The sequence below is a fragment of the Heteronotia binoei genome, chromosome 9 (genome assembly GCF_032191835.1).
Source record: "Heteronotia binoei isolate CCM8104 ecotype False Entrance Well chromosome 9, APGP_CSIRO_Hbin_v1, whole genome shotgun sequence".
NCBI lineage: Eukaryota > Metazoa > Chordata > Lepidosauria > Squamata > Gekkonidae > Heteronotia > Heteronotia binoei.
In genome coordinates this window covers 1780085-1801312 of record NC_083231.1, presented here as the reverse complement: position 1 = coordinate 1801312, position 21228 = coordinate 1780085, and the positions used below count along the sequence as shown (strand labels likewise).

At 45.3% G+C, this 21228-nt stretch overlaps 1 protein-coding gene across 1 annotated transcript in view; it reads right to left on the bottom strand.

The window, feature by feature from the left end:
• STK32B (serine/threonine kinase 32B) overlaps positions 1-21228 on the bottom strand; it is a 53667-nt gene that overhangs the window by 1540 nt on the left and 30899 nt on the right. The window contains exons 5-10 of the mRNA XM_060247285.1: positions 13381-13470; positions 9701-9804; positions 8359-8475; positions 5829-5954; positions 3316-3447; positions 2855-2919 (exon numbers count right to left, since the gene is read on the bottom strand). Coding sequence (XP_060103268.1) covers positions 2855-2919; positions 3316-3447; positions 5829-5954; positions 8359-8475; positions 9701-9804; positions 13381-13470 — 634 coding nt within the window. The remainder of the gene's footprint in view (positions 1-2854; positions 2920-3315; positions 3448-5828; positions 5955-8358; positions 8476-9700; positions 9805-13380; positions 13471-21228) is intronic.

The following is a 21228-nucleotide window of genomic DNA, read 5'->3' as shown; positions in this document are numbered from 1 at the left end:
CTATTGCTTCAGACCAACACAGCAACCCACCTTAATATATTTTCAGTGGGAGTTTTTCTAAAGGACTCCTACCTCCTCCCACACTGCCCAGACACCAGTTACAACCTTCTCCCAGGCCATGCCATCTGGCCACCAGCCTGCTGAGCAGCCAGAGTCTGGCAGCTCCGTAGCCAGGATTTGAAGAATTGGGGGGCCCTGTTTTTTTTCAGGGGGCACATAGTGGCCTTCTCTCCTACCACCGCTGAGGAGGAAAGCTGACAGCTCACTGCCATACAGCCTCCCCCTCTCCCCACAGCTGCCCCAAGGTGATCCCTTTCCACCCCTCTTCCAGCAGCTCTGGTGGGGAGCCACTCAGAGGTTTAGATATGTGCCGCACAGTCTCCTGCCCTTACCTGTAGCATGATCCAGCTAGGCAAGCCTGGCGGGACAAGGGGGGGCGCGAGGTGGAAGGCACCACCAAGTCGCAACTGACTTCTGGGGCTACAAGACCTCCAAATCGGATTTCTTCCTGTCGGAGGGTGAGCCGAGGCTGCCCAAGCGCAGCTTCCACCCTCACTCTGGTGGCCAGCGAGACCAGGCCAGAAAATCCCTGCAGGCGAACATCACCTCTCCACTGATCCCCAGCCCCGGACTGCAGCCAAGACCTCCACTTGTGTGCGCCAGCCTGCCCTACCCTGCCCTGTCTGCAATGGAGCCATCCGCCCACTACCCCCGCTGTCCCACTTGAGGGTAGGGTTGCCAAGTCCAATTCAAGAAATATCTGGGAACTTTGGGGTGGAGCCAGGAGACTTTGGGGGTGGAGCCAGGAGACATTAGGGGTGGAGCCAAGATCAAGGCTGTGACAAGCATCATTGAACTCCAAAGGGAGTTCTGGCCATCACATTTAAAGGGATGGCACACCTTTTCAATTCCTTCCTTCCATAGGAAATAATGAAGGATAGGGGCATCTTCTTTTGGGGCTCACAGAATTGGACCCCCTGGTCCAATCCTTTTGAAACTTGGGGGTATTTTGAGGAGAGGCACTAGATGCTATACTGAAAATTTGGTGCCTCTACCCAAAAAAACAGCCCCCCCCAGAGCCCCAGATACCCGTGGATCAATTCTCCATGATTTTCTATGGGAATAAATCTCCATAGGGAATAATAGAGTTCCCAGCAGACATTTCCCTCCCCTCCCCCTGCTTTCTGAGGACCCTGAAGCGGGGGGAGGGTCTCCAAACCAGGGGATCTCCTGCCCCCATCTGGGGATTGGCAACCCTACTTGAGGGCCAGAACGGCCTCTTCTTGCAGGCGCCCTCTAGACCAACGTCAGCCCAACATGGAGCTTAACTTTCAGTCCTGGGTGCTGAAAGTGCCCTGTTGTTTCTGCTTGCTGGAGGGTCAGAGATTTCTTCCAGCCCCTAAGCAAGCAGAAGCAAGGTGGAGCTTAACTTTCAGTCCTGTGTTGCTTCTGCTTGCTGAGGGGTCAGAGATTTCTTCCAGCCCCTAAGCAAACAGAAGCAACATGGAGCTTAACTTTCAGTCCTGGGCGCTGAAAGTGCCTCATTGTTTCCTACTGAGGGGTCAGAGATTTCTTCCAGCCCCTAAGCAAGCAGAAGCAAGGTGGAGCTTAACTTTCAGTCCTGGGCGCTGAAAGTGCCTCATTGTTTCCTACTGAGGGGTCAGAGATTTCTTCCAGCCCCTAAGCAAGCAGAAGCAAGGTGGAGCTTAACTTTCAGTCCTGTGTTGCTTCTGCTTGCTGAGGGGTCAGAGATTTCTTCCAGCCCCTAAGCAAACAGAAGCAACATGGAGCTTAACTTTCAGTCCTGTGTTGCTTCTGCTTGCTGAGGGGTCAGAGATTTCTTCCAGCCCCTAAGCAAGCAGAAGCAAGGTGGAGCTTAACTTTCAGTCCTGGGCGCTGAAAGTGCCTCATTGTTTCCTACTGAGGGGTCAGAGATTTCTTCCAGCCCCTAAGCAAACAGAAGCAAGGTGGAGCTTAACTTTCAGTCCTGTGTTGCTTCTGCTTGCTGAGGGGTCAGAGATTTCTTCCAGCCCCTAAGCAAGCAGAAGCAAGGTGGAGCTTAACTTTCAGTCCTGGGCGCTGAAAGTGCCTCATTGTTTCCTACTGAGGGGTCAGAGATTTCTTCCAGCCCCTAAGCAAACAGAAGCAACATGGAGCTTAACTTTCAGTCCTGTGTTGCTTCTGCTTGCTGAGGGGTCAGAGATTTCTTCCAGCCCCTAAGCAAACAGAAGCAAGGTGGAGCTTAACTTTCAGTCCTGGGCGCTGAAAGTGCCTCATTGTTTCCTACTGAGGGGTCAGAGATTTCTTCCAGCCCCTAAGCAAGCAGAAGCAACAGGGAGCTTAAGTTTCAGTCCTGGGCTCCGAAAGTGCCCTGTTGTTTCTGCTTGCTGAGGGGTCAGAGAATTCTTCAGGCCCCTAAGCAAGCAGAAGCAACTGCTTATGATCAGGTCCCCTAAGCAAGCAGAAGCAATGGTATATGGCAGAATGGAGAAGGATGCAGCTGAGGCACTGGAGGCTGGTTAGGGGACCCAAGTCAGGGGGCCCTGCCTAGCAGTCATGGGGCTGTGCCCCCTCGTAGCTATGGGCCTGGAGTCTGGGCTCTTTCAGTGCTGGCACCTCTTGCCCTTTACCCTGGTGATTCCCTAGGCTGCAAGCAGAAAGATTTCTTTTTATCCAGGCTTCTGATTTGAGGATTGATCTTTTAAACCGTTATTTGAGACTTTAATGCTTCTTAATCAATAATCTGCCTTGGGTCCCAGTTGCCTGGGTGAACAGAGGGCTTATAAATATTTTAAACAAATGAGAAGGAAGTGTGAGAGATCTAAAAATCATTTCAGTAGTATATGATACTTACTTTTCTCTGTTGAAGATGAAGAATTCCTTCCTCACACTTTCCAGGCACTGCTGTAGGTGTATGTTCTTTAAAAAGAGGATGATGACATTTAAAAAACCCAAGACAACCACACAGAAAGCTACAGCAGCGCAACGGAATGCAATCAAAGCTTGGTAACAGGTATTGTGACTAACTTTCTCAAAGAACAGCTGACTCCTGATGTCAGAACTTTTTTTAAAAAAAGTGAAGTTGTTTATTTTCAATGGATGGCAGAAATTTCATAATTTAAAATGCAAGCATTTGTAAATCCTGAGGTCACATCATGGTTGTGATAAATGGAAGAATTTTATAAAAAGTTTCTGGAAATAGCTAAAGAATGAACAATGCCAATTTTGACAATGTTAAAAATGAAACAGAATGGTCTCAATCTTTCTGCCTTCTTTTTTAGGCACAGGAAGAAGACCCCCCCCCCCACCCCTTACCAGTGGGCAGCTGTCTTTGGTGTCATCTCTGGCTTTATTCTTAGCTAGTCGTTTCTTCTTTTTGTGAAGTGGTTTTGATTCTAGAATCATTTCTTCTAGTTCAAACGTTGGGTCACAATTTAACCTTCGTTTCTGTTTTGGGCAAACAGAGAGACGTTTTCCAAGAGATGTCTTTGCATTAGGGTTCCCAAGTCCCTCCGCTGCTGTGGCGGGGGATTTCTTTCACAACTGCAGCACGATGACTTCACCCAGAAGTGATGCCATCGCACTGCGTTAGGGATGCTCTAGGACTTGTGAAAAAACTCTATGGTGCCATAGAGTTTTACCATGATTCCTAGAGCAGCACACCAGAAACACTCTAGGATTCGCAGTAAAACTCTATGGTACCATAGAGTTTTTAGTGCGAGTCCTATAGTGTCCCCAGTGTGATGTCCCTGGAATGATGACCTTGCTTCCGGGTGACATCATCGTGCCGGGAAGGCACATGCTGATAGGGCTCTTTGGGGGCAGGAATCCCCCCTGGCAGCCTGCTCCCTGCCAGGGGGGATCCCCCATCCCCGGCAGCCCTACTTAGCATTTTACTGTACAAACAAGAAGAAAACAATAAAAGACTTTCATGACCAGGACCAGAACAGATCAGTACTTCACAGGTTTGCATTTCTGCAGATTGTTATGGCCATACAAAAGCTATCACATAAAAGGCACAGAAATATTCTTGATATTACCAATTTGCTTTTGAATTACAACATGAATTTAGTAACAACAGCAAAACTACAAAATGTGAAGGCAGGAACAGACAACTGTTTACCAAGAAGGTAGAAATTCAAGGCAGTCCTTAAAGAGTCAGTTTCCCATGGAGAGAGAACTGGAGAACTTCTGTCACTGGTATGAATCTCTTTGTGTGTCTGTGTGTGTGTGTTGAATGGACATTAGAGGGCTGTGGTGAACCCAGTCTGCAGCATAGGGTTGCCAGGCATTCCCTAGCAACCGGTGGGGGGAATTTTCTAGCAGTAAACTCAGGCCTCTACCACTGGATATTGAAGTGAATAGATATTGAAGCTCACACAACCCCGATTTAAAATCTGACGAAGCAATACATGAAACAGCTGGTTCCAGCCTGCAGCCCCATAATATTAATCAGAATTAGGGGTACAACTTCTGCGTCCACTGACAACCTTTGAAGAAGGACACTGGTTTCCGTTATGAAATTTGGAATGGCTTTGGTGGAATACTCAGTATTATGAACTGCTGCTTTGTTTGTCCTCGCTAACAGCAGGACTCTGTCGGGTCAAAGATTTTATATATGTAGTTGTTTGTGTGTTTGCAACACATTTAAAATCACTGAGATAACATGTTCATAAATTTTGTACATTTGCACAAGAACTTGAGATTGCCAGTAATTTATAGCCATGAGTTTTTGCTTGTATAATTTTCACACGGCATCCTCTGATTTGCCAGCAAAGACAAGGCAGAAAGCTGAAGCTCATGCTTCCTGGAGTTGCAAATAAAGGGTTGATGCTTTAACCTGGGAACCCATAGCCAGAGGGGGATATTACACTGAAGAGCCATGGCCAACCTGAGTAGACCTTGGGGTGCGGGTGGGTGGGGGAAGCTTGCAATGCCATTTCATTGTTTTCCCAGGCCCAGAACATTTTATATTTTATAGTGTCTTCTGTGATCCTTGTGCTTTTTCATGATGTTTTATTTTAAAAATTATATTGCCAAATCCCATTATTCCCCCACCTTTCCATTTTAAACAAAATACTGCAAGAATTTTAAGCATGTTTGTATTTTAAGTTAACAAATATCTTTAATTGTGTTTGTCTGTGTCCTTTATAAAGTTTATATCTCTGCTACCTCACATTGTATTTTCTGACCCACACGGCCTGGCCCCACAAAGTTCCATGTGTGTCATCTGCAGCCCTCCTCACAAATGAGTTCAACACCCCTGCTCTAAACCATTTATTTCCTCCGGGTAAAATGATGTCTGGAGTCTGGGAATCAGTTGTGATTCCAGGTGATCTCCAGGCTCCATCTGGAGATTGGCAACTGTAACTCTGCAGGACATGTAACATGGCAGTGACATGGCTTTGAACTGATTTTGTCATGCAGTAATCTCCTTAAAGGGGAAAACCCCCCAGCGAGAAATAGTTATCTGGGAAAGAAGAGTGCTGGTGAGGGAAGGGCCTTTGGTTGAGTGATGACATGTCACATCTAGCTTCTGAGAGGGAAGTTGGAAGTAAGCCTTGTCCTTTCACACAAGCTCTCTCCCCTGCTTCCTTCACTAAGGGTAGATGTGCCTGACTCTGTTCATCTGAATGATGTCTCTCCCTGGTCCTTAGATTGCCCCTTTCCTATCCAGCTACCCTCTCTTTCACACGCTGACAGAAGATGCTCATGTTGTTACCCAAGCTCTAAAATACATCCCCCTCATCCACCATCTTGTCTCCAGCCTAACAGACGGGAAAGAAGAAGTGGCACCATCATATAGATGACCGGGAATATTGACTCACATTTGGTATGAAACCCGGGACAAGGGATTTCTCAAGAACAGCATCCCAATTCATATCGGCTAAGTAGGGGGAACTCTGCATGTCAGAAAGACTGGAGACTCGGCACCCAGGGTCCTTTGTGAGGAGCTGAAATTAAAAATGGTGGTATTCAGTTAGAAGTGGCAGGAATTAGCTGCTGCAAAGTGGTAATCATACTAATCTTTTAAAAAAATAAAACTAGGCTAAACCCAGAGAACCATCTGATGCTTCTTAGAAGACCAAACATAGAAGAAGAAGAAGAAGAAGAAGAAGAAGAAGAAGAAGAAGAAGAAGAAGAAGAAGAAGAAGAAGAAGAAGAAGAAGAAGAAGAAGAAGAAGAAGAAGAAGAAGAAGAAGAAGAAGAAGAAGAAGAAGAAGAAGAAGAAGAAGAAGAAGAAGAAGAAGAAGAAGAAGAAGAAAAGAAGAAGAAGAAGAAGAAGAAGAAGAAGAAGAAGAAGAAGAAGAAGAAGAAGAAGAAGAAGAAGAAGAGAAGAAGAAGAAGAAGAAGAAGAAGAAGAAAGAAGAAGAAGAAGAAGAAGAAGAAGAAGAAGAAGAAGAAGAAGAAGAAGAAGAAGAGGAGGAGGAGGAGGTTGGATTTATTCCATGCCCTTCACTTGGAGGCTTACAATCTCCTTTTCCTTCCCCTTCCCACAACACACACCCTGTGAGGTCGCTGGGGCTGAAAGCTCTGGCAGAAACTGCTCTTGAGAGAGCAGCTCTTTCAAGAATTGTGACTGACCCAAGGTCACTCAGCAGCTGCATGTTGTGGAGGAGTGGGCAATCAAACCCGGTTCTCCCACATTAGAGTCTGTGCACTTAACCACTACACTACTGGCTCTGGTGTAGAATAAAAAAATGCTGATGCAGATCTGGACGCTGATCTGAGGCCTCTGGGAGTCCACAGGACCAAGTCAAGCCATTCTGAGCCCCAAGGCCTTTCTTCTGTGTTGCCAGGGTGGTCTCCAGAGACAATGCCTCTGCATCCCATTCCATACATTGGAATTGTGCCTCATCCAGTGCTGCCACAACCAATTCCATGACATGGAAGGGTTTGTTTGGAAACAGGTGCCAGCTACACCCATAGCCTCCTCTCACCTCCGTTGGAATAACTGGCTCTGCAGGACTTTAATTGCTACATTGCTCTAAGTGCGTATATGTGTTATTTCCTTGAATGAGATGCTTTTATTTGAGCCAGTTTGTAGTGGTTAAGTGTGCAGACTGTTATCTGGGAGAACTGGGTTTGATTCTCCACTCCTCCACTTGCAGCTACTGGAATGACCTTGGGTCAGCCATAGCTCTCGTAGGAGTTGTCCTTGAAAGGGCAGCTTCTGGGAGAGCTCTCTCAGCCCCACCCACCTCGCAGGGTGTCTGTTGTGGGGGAAGAAGATAAAGAATATTGTAAGCTGCTCTGAGACTCTAATTCAGAGAGAAGGGTGGGGTATAAATCTATGGTCTTCTATTTGTTCTTAACCTTAAAACTGCTCTCTGACCCCCCCCCCCCCGTGCCCTTTCTTCTACCTCTGAGGAGGAGGACATCTTGGTGGGTGATTCTTACCCTCCATTCAGGGAGGCAGGAACAAAGTCTTTCACCTCCAATCTCCTTGGTGGAAGTCACCCATCTCTTCAGTTCTTTTCCTGCCTCGATAGGGAGAACCATTTAGAATAGGTGCTGTCTATTTCTACTTTCTTTTTCCTTTCTTAGATCTCTAACTTACCTAATCTCCACTTCCTTCTAAATTCTGCTTCGATTTAACTCCCTTTCTCTCTCATTCCAACAAAGAGGTTTTAAAAACCCAAACCTGACTGCTGGCTGCAGTGGCCACTTTCGTGCCTTCTTCGCTCACCAGTTGTTTAGGTGGTGGACCAGCCCCTGGAGTCTAGCTCCAAAGGAGGTCAGTATGGAGTAGGTAGGCTTTACTTGTGGGCTGGTGGGTTCTAAAACAGTGTTCTTTTCAATATCAGTTAGAACAGCCTTTATTGGATGGAGAAAACAAGCAAAGAAGGACTCAGGCTGCCCAGATTGTTGGAAGTGAAAGACTGTGCAATGGCTCTTAGTACTTAGTGCACTAGGACAGTAGAGGAGTCAGTAGAATGAGTGAGATGGACAAGTCAGCTCCTTCTATCAACTTTCTCTTGTCTGCTCTGCTGCTTTCTCTCTTTGTCACCTAGATTGCTGTTTTTAGGGGCTTCCTTTCTTCTAATTCCATCTTTCACTTTTTCTGCTCTCTCTTGAGATTCCAGGAGGACAACACATGTTCTCTGAATCACTTGCCATTTCCTAGGTTAGATGTCTAGCCAGAGTGATCATCTTACCTTCCCTATTACAGTATGGATTTAAGAGTAAAGAATATCCTTTCTCTTCCTTAACACAACCAGCCTTCTGTGGACCTTATTCTACGGTGCCCCCTCTCTTCTGCTTGCACCCAGTCAGCACCTCCTAACACAGGTCTCAGTTCTGTCCTCCAGGCTGGCCCCTTCAGTCTCTCCCAAGACGGCCCTTTTTCCTCCTTACCTTCTTGAGCAGTGCCACCATGCCCTTGCACCAAGCTGAGGAGTAATGAACTTGCTCTACTTTGAACATGCTGAGGATCTCTTCAATTGGTGTGACTGAGCGGATTTCGTATGGCCTCTGGGGCAAAATATAAAGATGAACCACACAAAGTAAAATGCTAGAAAATAGCAGCATTCGACAGAAGTTCACTGTTCAAAACATTCTTTTAGGACCAAATTGCACATTACTTGACAAGGTGTGCAGATAAAGATACTGTACTTGTATAATCCATATGTATATGCATATAAACAAGAAGCTCAACATTTGGGGAGTGCATTCCTTCCATGACATCAGTAGTGCGCACTAAGATGGCATTTATAGACATTTGACTCCTAAGTGAGTGAAAAGGGATACAATGTGCTTTCCCAATGGGGTAGAGCTGTGCTGTGTACCTGGCAGGGTGCTGCCTGCTTCCACCCCTCCGCCCACAGGTCAAGTGTGGAGCTCTGTGTCCTGAGGTGGCAACCAGTTAATGGAGACTGCAGACAGTCGAAGCTCCCCCCTCTCTCTGATTGCTCAGCTGTGCAGCTCTGTGTTCTGAGGTAAAAATCAGTTTACACAGACTGCAGACAGTTGAACAGGTGTCCTGACTGACTCATCCATGCCCAGCCCGAACCCCTGGACCTGTGTAATAATATAGCTAATGCTGCTACTGCTGCTGGCAAGGACATAGGGTTGTCAACTCCACATTGGGAAATTCCTGGAGATTTAGAGCATGGAGAGGGTGGGGTTTGAGGAGGGGTGGGACCTCAGACAGGTACAATGCCATAGTCTCCACCCTCCAAACCAGCCACTTCCTCCTGGAGAACCATTGTTGCCACTCTCGAGGTGAGGGCTGGAGATCACTCAGAATTACAACTGCTCTCCAGATGGCAGAGATCAGCTCCCATGGAGAAAATGGCTGCTTTGCAGGCTGGACTCTGTGTCATTATACCTGCTAAGGTTGCTCCCCTCCTGCTTTGGTCCACATAGTGAGTTCAGACCACTCACAGACTTTCAGCCTAACCTACCTCACAGGGTTGTTGTGCAGACCAAAAGGGGAAGTCAGCTCTAAACCAGAATAGGCATTTTTCATAACAGTTGGTATGGAAATTGAGTTTCTAAATCTTCCAAAACCAAAACACTCTTCCTATCTAAAACAAATTTAGGTAGTTAAATGCTGTAGCAAAGCATGGGTTTTTGGCTAGTTGTTAATATTCCAGCAAAAAATATGGAATCATAAACATGGTATCAACCAAACTATGATGCATGGACTACAAAAATGGAAGTTATTGCCTGATTAAAAAGAAGGCTACATTTTTACCCAGCCTCGTAGTAATTCATATGTTGTGATTCCTAAAGACCACCAGTCTACAGGGTATGAGTATCCTGGGCCTCCATCCATAAATGTCTGGAATATTTCTGGAGCTGAAAAGAAAAGAAAAGTCCAACATCAGTTATTGGTAATTATTTCTTGGATACAATTTGAGTCCAGTGGCACCCTTAAGACCAACAAACTTTGTTCTTTTGCTTCAGACCAGCACAACTACCCACCTGAATCCATTTCTTGGATTGTTACTCCTTCTTCCCTTCCTCCCCCAAGCTCTGGGTAGTGCACAAGTTCTCTTTTATCCTTACCATAACTTGTGTGACAGGTCAGGCTGAGAGAAGGTGACTGACTGGCCTCCCAGTGAACTTCCATGACAGAGTAGGAATATGAAATTGTGGCCTCTCAACTCAACACTCCAACCACTTTGACATACTTAGTCTATGTTGTTCCTTGACAGTTAAAAATAAAGGATTTTATATGTTCAAAACCAAATAGCTGTATTGCTGAGAACCACTTTGGTGCAGTGGCTAGACTATGAAATTCCTCTTCGGCTTTGAAACTTTACTATGTGACTGCAACAGGCCCTTTCTTTAAACTGAGGGACCCACACATTCTCTTATGATTTGGGGAAACCAAGTGTGTTTTGAGCTGCAAACCTTCCCCTCTTAAGGTAGCAAGTGTAACCGCTTTAGGTTTCCTGCCGTTAGGTAAGCTTTGTGGTGAGGACAAAGACCATGGAGATCACTGGGGCAGGAGTTGCATGCAGATAAAAAAGATTAATTTTTTTGTTGATGGACCACATCACACAAGGCCCTTCTATTTTCCTCCACCCTCCTAAATTCACTCAAATGCATGTTCGTTGCATTGGTAACACTGTCTAACCATCTCATCCTTTGCCATCCCCTTCTTCTTCTACCTTCAATCTTTCCCAGCATCAGGGTCTTCTCCAGGGAGTTGTTTACAACAGCAGCACAGGTTCCCAGATAGTCAAAGAAGAAGCCTGGGCCTGGTTGGGCCATGTGGCTGGTGGTGCGCTCTGGTGGCACTTAAATGCCATTTGGAGCTCACTTCTGGTTGGGCTCTGAAAGTATTGAAATGGCTTTGGGGCCCACATGGACCTCCCCAAACTTTCAGGGAGGGTTCATGGGAGTCACATTTTCCCAACCTCTGTCCTGGTTCAGGCTGGTTCATGATCCTTTCTATTGAGGATCCCTGTACTATGCAAAAAGGCTCTAACGAATGTGGAAAATTTTGGCTGAAATTGGTTCCCATTTCCTTAGTTGCACATTCTAGTTTCTTATTCACAAAACCATCCACAAATATTGAGAAGTCAAAAGCACTGCACCCTAAAGTAAGTTTTGAACCACTACATAGCATATATCACCACATTAATGGTGGTGCATTTCAAAAGGACCTGTGTTGTTTCCTGGTTCAAAGCCTATTTTTGTGAGTGTTAAATAAGTATCACTGGCACAATTGCAGGTTAAGAACCTGGGGGATGCTGTATGACACGGGTGACAAACATGCAGTTCAAGGGCTGAATCAGGCCCCCAGAGAGGTCCTATCAGGCCCCCGAGCAACTGGCTGCCATTTGCTTCCTTCTCCCTCTCTCTTGCTTTCCTCTGCATAACAGCTTGTTTTGCAAGGCTTGCTCAATCACACAGGAGCTACAGAGCAAAACCTCTATTTTCTCTGTTGGTTGAGGCTCCTCCCTTGGGGAGGAATGGGAGGAGGAATAGCTTGCTTTGTCAGGCTCTCTCAATTGCACAACAGAGCTTACTGAGCCAAGCCTCTCTTCCTTCTATTGGCTGAGGCTCCTCCGCCTCCTGGTCTCCTGGGGAAGGAAGGAAAGAGCCAGAGCTTCCTTTGCCCAGTTCCCTGGATACCGTGGGAGAAATACAAAGCAAGCATCTTTAAGAACAATGAGTGCTAAGCATATCTTACATTTTTAAAAATAGATATTTATGTTTGTCTGTGTTCTTTATAAAATTTATATCTGTGCTACCTAATCCTAATCACATGGCCTGGCCTGACATGGCTTGGCCCAACCCGATATGGTCCATACCGACAAGGTCTCATTTATGTCAGTTCTGGCCCACATAATAAATGAGTTCGACACCCCTGCGTGTGATCTCAAACTAATCTTTAGACCAGGATCGCACATTCCCACAATGGAGACTGTCGTCTCATTCACATTTTTTCATTCTCCACATCTCCTCAGTAAAGCAAGGGCTGCTGCCAGGCTCTGGAGGCATAGGGGAGGGTGCTGGGGAGCAATTGTGTCTATTACAATTCCAAATTCCAAGGTCAACCAGGGCATTGATGGGAATGCTGACCACATCAACAGGAAAATCCCCTGGTGCCATCTGAAAACCAGCCCTGAAAACTATCAGGCTGCAGGAGTGGATCTATTCGTTCTAGCTTTCTTTTACAGACACTTTTAAAAGGGATACACAGCAAAGGAGACTCCAACTGGAATGCCTTCCCCCACCCTTGCTTAGGGCATCCTTGTCAAGCATGCTATTTCTGTGTATTGAATCAATGTATGTATTGGGAGCCATTTCCTCTCTGCCGCAACATTTTTCTCTCTCATAGTTGCATTTCAAAGCTTGCTTCCCCCCCCCTTTTTTCTCTCCTTCTTGTCTCACCTCTTGATAGAAGATTTAGAATATGCAAGTAACCTTGATGCTGGAAGCAAGGCGCCTCCCCTGACATCTTATCAGAAAGACAGGAATGTCTGGGAACCGGGAGAAGTTGTAGTAACATAATGGTAGTTGATAGTACCCTTTGAACCTTTGTTGTAATTTACATCTGCATGTTATGGTTTGAAGATATCTTTTCTATTGCCTTTGAAGTAGCCTGTAAGAATCTATACCGTGTGAAATTTTGTATCACTTCCAAGGTATCGCACCTTGGAGCAAGTACCGGATTAGGGTTTGTAGAATCTTTTAAGCTCAAGTGCCGTGTTCTACTTTCTCCAGTAGAACACGGCACTTGAGCCCGAAAGATTCTACAAACCCTAATGATGTTACCAGCCGTGAAAACCTGAAATCTTTGATAAGTACCGGATTATCAATAAAATGAGTCTTTGTATTAAACAATTGCTTGGTTATCGAAATACCTATGCTTGACAATCCTCCTCTTACATCTCCACCATCTGTGTGTGACAAGGTGACCAAGTCTGTATGATGAGCTCCCAGAAAGAAAACAACTGAAGGGAGCCTTGGCGCAGAAACAAAGATGAGGCACCAAAACAGCCTCTCAAACATGCCAATCAAAACCACACAAACAAAAATATTCCCTATTTTTGAGAACAAACTGTTTGCCAAATTGTTGTAGTGTGAGTTTCATAAGATGGAGCTGGGTTTCCTGGGCCACTGAGTGACTGGGGCAGGGCTAGGGATGGTCCCCACCCAAGCTAGAGATGTGGTAGGCTGGGAACCCTCCAAGACAAGATGTCAACTACAGTCATTCTTAGGGTTTGCCAATGTCTACCATCTGATTTTAGAAATGTCAAACCATTTCAAGAGAACTTTTTACTTCTTCAAAGGATTTTATGTATATATTTATTAAGGCATGAAAAGTTCTATCTTTGCTATTGTTCTATTGCTATTTATTTTGTGGATGTTCTTTAAAAAATCCTTGTTGTCTTCAGAAGGGTCCATAAGACTTACCCATATAGGGCTTGGTCCCAGCCAAGGAGGCAGCTGTTTCTGAGCCATTCACAACTGTAGCGATGTTAAAGTCTGTGATATGAACATGCCCTGCAGTTTAAACCAACAAAACAAAAGATTAAATACAGCTAGAAGTTTCTCTTCTAAGCTTCACCCATAGGAAGTCACTCAGCTTTGTTCACTGAACCAGAGAATGGTGCCTTTTAACTTTGCTTCTTCTGGATGCAGTTAAGATTTACTCATTTGCACAAAGATATCGAGAGACCAATAAAGAAAAATGTAGCCAAAATTGAATCTTGTCCAAAGTGCAGTTGTTCTTAACTGCATAAAAACAAACTGTTATTATATACAGTGCAAACAATCCCTATAGATAAGACTCAGAATGGCCAAACAGTTCCCTCCTAGGTTTGCAATTATTTTGATTCCAAGGCAGGCTGATGTCACAGTTCAGATATCCATATGGATAAAATTTCTTAGTCAAGGTATCAGCTTCAGCAGGATAGACAAAAGCAGGTGAAGTATTGCATTTAATATGTAAAAAGGAACTAAAAGGAAGATTGCTAATTAGCCATGGCAACTGAAAACTAGAATAATGCAGAAGAGAATCTTTATACGGAGGCTTCATGAAATGTTTGACACATAAATGACCTTTATGAACGTATATTAATGTGTCAAAAGAAATAAATCTGATCAGGGCCAGGCATGGGAAAAGAGGGTGGGGGAGGGAGGGAGAAGAGATTGGATTTATACGTTGCCCTTCACTCAGAGTCTCAGAGCATCTAACAGTCTCCTTCCCTTCCTTTCCCCACAACAGACACCCAGGCTGGGTCCAGATCAGCAGTTTAAGTCAACACAGGGACGGCTGGTCAACAGATTTAAAAATCAAGTCCAAATATGCGCATCTGTTTCCTGTCCCACTCATATGAAGCTGCCTTATACTGAATCAGACCCTCGGTCCATCAAAGTTAGTATTGTCTTCTCAGACTTGCAGCGGCTCTCCAGGGTCTCAAGCTGAGGTTTTTCACACCTATTTGCCTGGACCCTTTTTAGTTGGAGATGCCGGGGATTGAACCTGGAACCTTCTGCTTACCAAGCAGATGCTCTACCACTGAGCCACCATCCCTCCCCACTCTCGTGCTCACCCCGTTCTCCAGTGTCTCTGAGGAGGCTCAAAAAGCTACCACTTACAAAGTGATAGCAAATTCTTCTGCTGCATGCCATACACCTTAATGGGTGTCAGAACATGGGAGAGTGCCAGCGAGGCAGACTGTTGGGGTGGACCTGCCAATCTGCTCTAGGCACTCATTGGTATTCTTTAAAAAAAAACTGTCCTAGGCGCATGGGCACATGGCTACTAAAAAAAAAAGAAACCCAAACTGTACTATGGAGATGGAGTGCAACAGCCAAAGTGCCTCCCATGCGAGATATGGGTGTTTTGCAGGGGAGCATCTGAATGGGACTTGGCCGCTCCTTTTTGAACCTGCCTGATTTGGGATGCCTCCTGTGCGCTCGAAGATGCTGGTCTGGACCCAGTTCCTGTAAAGTAGATGGACTGAGAGAGCTCTTTTGAGAACTGCTCTTGAGAGTACAGCTCTGAGAGAACTGTGGCTGACCCCAAAGTCACCCAACTGGCTGCATGTGGAGGAGGAGGGGGAAATGAACCTGGTTCTTCCACATTAGAGTCCACAGCACTTCACCACGACACCAGACTGGTTCTCCAACTTAAAACTTGATAGAAAGATGTAGGTTATGGGAACCACTCAACAAATTCACAAAATTTATCACATCCATTAAAAATCATAGAACTACCATCAATATATCATAAATAAACTTTGAAATGATACAATAAAGTGGAAGAAGATTGTAAAATAAGTTCTTCAAAAATCAGTTATGGCAGGAGCAGAACAACCCTTCAGAGCTTGCAGGGATGGGGGGAACTTTGTAACTTGTCCAAATAAGCTCTGAGAAATCCCCTAACCTGAATGTCAAGCATTAGATCTCAAAGTAACCAGTCCTTGATTTTTGAAACAAAGTTTGGTTTATTGATTATCCATGTGGCTCAGCTGAGCCAAGTATTGGAACTGATGCAGTGTAACAGTAAAATGCATACTTAAAGATGGCACATCAAAGGTTCTATAAACATCTCTACATTCCCTAAACAATTCTACATTCACGAGTGAAAGTTCTCACTGCAACTTCCTTATCTCTACTGCGGTCGGTTCTTCCTGGGTCCCAGCTTAGCTGGCATGGGAATTAGTCCCAGGAGGCTTTATCTTCAAAGAGCGCATTCCTGCATTTGTTAGTAAAGCGAAAGGAACAAAAGGGGGGTTTTCTACTTTGATGTGCATAGGGCTCAATTCATGGTTAGTAACATTTCTATATTTTGGTAACTATAATAATAAAGAAATAAACAATGCTTGACACTGAATAGCCAGTATTTTATATGAAGTTTTTATTATTGCCTTTGCCCTCCACTCCTCCCCTGCTTTTATTTCCTGGTTTTTACTCATGGTAGAAAATGTCTTCCAAAAGCCAGTGCATTTCACACACTTCACACATTACAGTGTCCCTGAGGGAATTTGGAAGAGCAGCTGTGGGCCTGTGGTTGTTATGACCATTAATGTGGAGATGGGGCTAAAGGGGGAAAAAGTTCATACTGGCAGGATAAAGACAAGGAGGCATGATTTTGCCTCCTTAGAAAGAAGAAATCTGAAAATCTCACTGTGAGATAAAAGGGATTGGGTGGGGGGAGAGAAGTAGGGCAGGAAAGAGAGGAAAGATGGATGAATGCAGAGGCTGCTCCCCCATTTCCTAAGCTATGGCTGCGGGAACAACAGCAGCACCTTGGCTGCTTGATGAGGTGTTGGACAGAGTGTTGGACTGGATGGGCCACTGGCCTGATCCAACATGGCTTCTCTTATGTTCTTAGGTGGAGGCCTCTGCAGCACTGATCACTACAATGTGAGGACACAAAGAGGGCAAAAGTTCTGCTGAGCTCTCTTTGCAACTGGTGCGTCTGTTGTACTGTCATGATGCTCACACAGAAAAAGGCAACCTGCTTGTACAAAACTATCTGCAGTACCTAGTAACCCTCATATAACCTTTAGAGGTCAGTCCTTCTCTCCATTTCCTGAACATTTCCTTTTTCTCCCTTAGCTTATTCTGGAGCTCTCTGTTCATCCACATCGGTTTCTTGGATCCCTTGCCATGTTTCCGTCTAGCTGGAATAGTGAGGGCTTGAGTTCTTCCCTGCCTATACAAATCTGCCTGTGATACTGCTAGGCCAGCCATTCTTCTCCCAGATATCTAGTTTTTGCTAGACTTGATTAGTACCTCCTCAGAAAACTGCACTCCTCACCTCCCTCCCCAAAAGGGTATCAAATTGTGGCAGAACAGGCCTGCTCTGGCTTGCTGGCCCTATTCCAACCCTGCCCTCCTAGGTTTTTCTCCATCCCTGGAGAAGCTTTTCTTTCACCCTTGGGTAGTTCACCACCACCATCACCTGATCTTTGTACAGAATTGCCCACTGGGAGGGTCAGGACTCCCAGCTTCCCTTCCAAATTCTGAGGCCTGGCCTCTCTGTCTCCCACTGCCCAGTATCTGGTCTCCACAGAGACAGTTTACTGCCTTGTGTGCCCTTGGAGGAACAGCCACTTGCCAACTGCTAGCCTTCCCCCTGACACTCTTTTTAAAATAGTGTGTCCAAGACAGTGGAGGTCTCTTTGTGGTACGGAGAACCACAGCCAGCATCAAACATTAGAAAGTATTTATTAAGAAGAAAATGTTCATAGGCATACATTTAGCACAGCACCAGACTAATCAAGGGAACAAAAGAAAATAGGTAAAATGCTGTTTCTCTGTCCCACTCTCTAGACATGCCCTATCAGATGTTAAAATATAGGACAAATGGTAGAAGAAGCCACTAGGGGCTTGGCCATACTAGACTTAATATTAACCAACTGTCAAGCATAGGCGTTTCAAAAGATCCAAACAATGTTTAGAAACAAAGTATTGGTTTATTGATAATCCATGTTACTTATCCAAGGACCATATTGAAAGTGAAACATTGTATTGTATAGCAGCTGGATTTAAGCAGTACATCAAAGGAATACTAAAGATTGCTAGGAATTCTAACATAGGAGTGTGAAGTGCTACATTCACAGGTTCAGTTATCTTTTGTGGTTAATAACATCCTGGGTCCCAGGCTGAGGCCTGGGAATCTGTCCCGAGAGGTGTTATCTTCAAAGCTGGCATTTCTGCATTTGTTACAAGAGGTGTAAACTAGAAAACGGGTTACATGGCTTTGATATGCACCAGCAAAGAGCAAGGATAAACAATACAGTTCTATACTAACAAGAATACATATGCTTGACATACTGCCCCCCCCCCCCCAAGCCTTGGCCCAGGGTTTTTCAGGGTGCAGTAGGTAAAACTTCTTCAGTAATCGGGGTGCCTTTACATGAGATGCCTCCACCCTCTCATCGTTGCTTGGGGGAAAATGTTTCCACCTTATTAAGAAGTAGAGCACCCCCCTTTTCACCCTGGCATCCAGTATCTCCTGCACCTCATGGTGACTCTGCCCCTCCACTTGAATTGGCTGTGGCGCCAGCGGATGAGGGTGCCAATTCGTAGCCCCCAGGTCCCGGCATAAAAGGCTGCAATGAAAGACAGGGTGGGTTTTACTAAACAATTTTGGCAACTCTAATTCCACTGTCACTTTATTGATTACCTTTTTTATCTTGAATGGCCCCAGATATTTATAAACCAGTTTCTTAGAGGTTTGTGGTAAAGGCAGGTTTTTTGTAGACAAGAACACCGTGTCCCCCACCTTAAAGTCCCATACCGGAACGTGCTTTTTATCATAATGCTTCTTGTAGGTCTCTTTAGCATTTTCTAAATTTTCTTGTATTACCTTCCATCCCCACCATTGTTCGAAGGAAGAGGGGGTCTCAGTTTGCTCGCCCCCTGGTAGCAGGGGAAAAGGCTTCCCTTCATATCCATTCACTATCTTGAAAGGGGATGTTTTAGTGGAGGTGTGAATGCTGTTGTTATATCCATATTCAGCGAACGGTAACAGTTCTACCCAACTGGATTGCTGGTGGTTAATATAGCACCGTAAATACTGTTCGAGAAGCGCGTTCACTCTCTCAGTTTGCCCGTCTGTCTGTGGGTGATAGGCGGAACTCAGTTCCTGTTCCATCCTGGTTAGCTTACAAAATTCCCGCCAGAAGTTGGCAATGAACTGCGGGCCCCTGTCACTTATGATCTTATCAAGGAAGGAGTGGACTTTAACCACGTGCTAGAAAAACAGATACGCCAGTTTGCGTTTGGTAGTTTGGTGCAAGGAATGAAATGGGCTTGTTTAGAGAATGTGTCAACTACCACCTGTCAGCCTGTGCTTCATTGAAGTCTCTTTGCTTTATGAATGTATTTAATCCCTGCTTACTAATATCATCACTGAATAAAATTCTATGCTACTAACCTATGTGTCCTGTAAGGAAAAGAGGAGGGGTGGGAATGGAGGCTGCCAAGACTCCAAAGGCCAGTAAGGCCTTTGAAGTGCAAAGCGCCCACCTAGCCTCCCTGGCGCCTCCCGAGCAAAGCAAGGACATCACCAAGGGGGGGAATGTAACCATCACCGGTAAAAGATAAGCGGGTGTGTGAAAGTGTTACTTGCAGGAACAACTGTAGTTTTGTTATGAGAAGTAGTTTAAAGCCCAAAGCCTTTGAAGTGTATTCATAAATGCCAATGGTTCAAGCTGTCTGTTATCAGTTTCAATGTATCTATGTAGAGAGTAACATTGTTGTAATCAATAAATGAAACTTAGTTTTTAACAAAGACAAGTCTGATGATTTTGAAACTTCAATGAACCCTTTGCTGACACCACCAATATTACGGTCTTTCCCTGGGACAGTGGTAGTTCAACAATAAAATCCATAGAGACAAGGGACCAAGACCTCCCTGCTGTCTCGAGTGGTTATAGGAGCCCGGGGGGGCTTTCCCCCCCTCTTTTTTGCCATGATGCACACGGGGCAAGTAGAGAAGTATTCTGAAATATTCTTTTTCATTTGGGGCCACCAGAATTGCCGGTTGACTAGATGTAGAGTTCTTACATAACCAAAATGTCCCGACAGTTTACTGTTGTGGCAAAATTGCAAGACTTCTTTCCAGAGGGTCTCCGGCACGTAGTTTCCCCTCACAATACCAAACCCCCCCTTTGCCCTTTTTTACTCCTTCCGGCTTTGCCTCGCCTTCTGCTTCTACCACCTCTATTAGGCGTTGCCCTCCCCGTTTTCCTCTACCTTCCCTCTCTTAGATCTGGTAGTAACCATTCCAGTCAAGTGATCGGGGGATAGTATTGAATCAATCACCTCCTCCTTTTGACTATCATGCTGTGGTAGTCTAGAGAGAGTGTCCGCCAGAAAGTTTTTGGAGCCCGGGATGTGTTTCAAGGTGAAGTCAAATTTGGCGAAAAACCCTGCCCACCAGATTTGTTTTTCGGTCAGTTTTCTGCATTCCGTTAAGGCTTCCAAATTTTTGTGGTCAATCCAAATTTCAAACGGGACTCTTGCCCCTTCTAACCACCATCGCCATGTTTTTAAAGCGAACATGACTGCAAACACCTCTTTGTCCCACACGGACCAGTTCCTTTGCTCTTGTGAGAATTTCTTGGAAATGTAGGCACAGGGTCGTAACCTCCCATCCTCATCTGTTTGCATTAGTATTGCCCCCATGGCCACATTGGAGGTGTTGCATTTGCCCATGAAGGGTCTGAGCTCATTAGGGTGGCTCAAAATGGGCTTGCTAGTGAACAGTCTCTTTAATTTGCTGAATGCTTGTTGACACTCAGGCGTCCAGTTTAGCTTTGCCCCCGGTTTTTTCGCTTCTGGACCCTTCCCCTTAGTTTTTAGGAGATCAGTGAGGGGTAGCATTGTCTGGGCGAACCCCTAGATAAAGTTACGATAAAAGTTTGCAAACCCGATAAATAATTGGAGCTGTCTACGTGTCCTCTGGGGTTCCCAATCTACTACTGCTTGGATTTTAGCCGGATCCATTGCTAACCCTTTGCCGGACACCCAGAACCCCAAGTAATCCAATTCTCTCTTATGGAACTCGCATTTGGACAGTTTGGCATACAGTTTGTGTTCATGAAGGGTGGTTAGTACCTTCCTTACCAATCTCAAGTGTGAGTCCATGTCATTGGAATAAATAATTATGTCATCCAGGTACACCACCACTCCCTTGTACAGGCACTCCCTTAAGACTTCATTGATAAAGTTCATGAATACCTCCGGGGCCCCTTGTAATCCAAATGGCATGACCAGGTATTCGAATTGGCCCATCGGGGTGTTGAAGGCGGTTTTCCACTCGTCCACCTCTTTTATCCGGACTCTAAAGTATGCATCCCTTATGTCCAGTTTTGTAAAAATTTTCCCCTCTGAGACTGTGCTTAGCAGGTCTCTGATTAGGGGGATGGGGTACGCGTTGGAGGTTGAAATCCCATCAATCCCCCTAAAATCGGTGCAAAGCCTGAGACTACCGTCTTTCTTCTTCCTGAACAGCACCAATACGGCATGCGGGGCCGTCGCAGGTCAGATAAAGCCCCTCTTGAGATTCTTGTCTAAGAATTTTCTTAGCTCTGCTTTCTCAGCCCACCCCATGGAATACAATTTTGCTTTGGGTAGCTTCTGACAGGGGATAAGTTCAATTGCACAGTCTGTGCTTCGGTGAGGGGGGAGTTCGTTGGCCTCCTCCTCACTGAACACTCTCTTTTGGTCACGATATTCCTTAGGGATGGACCGAACCTCCTCCACTGCCAGGCACAATTTTTTGTTTCATTGAGGAGG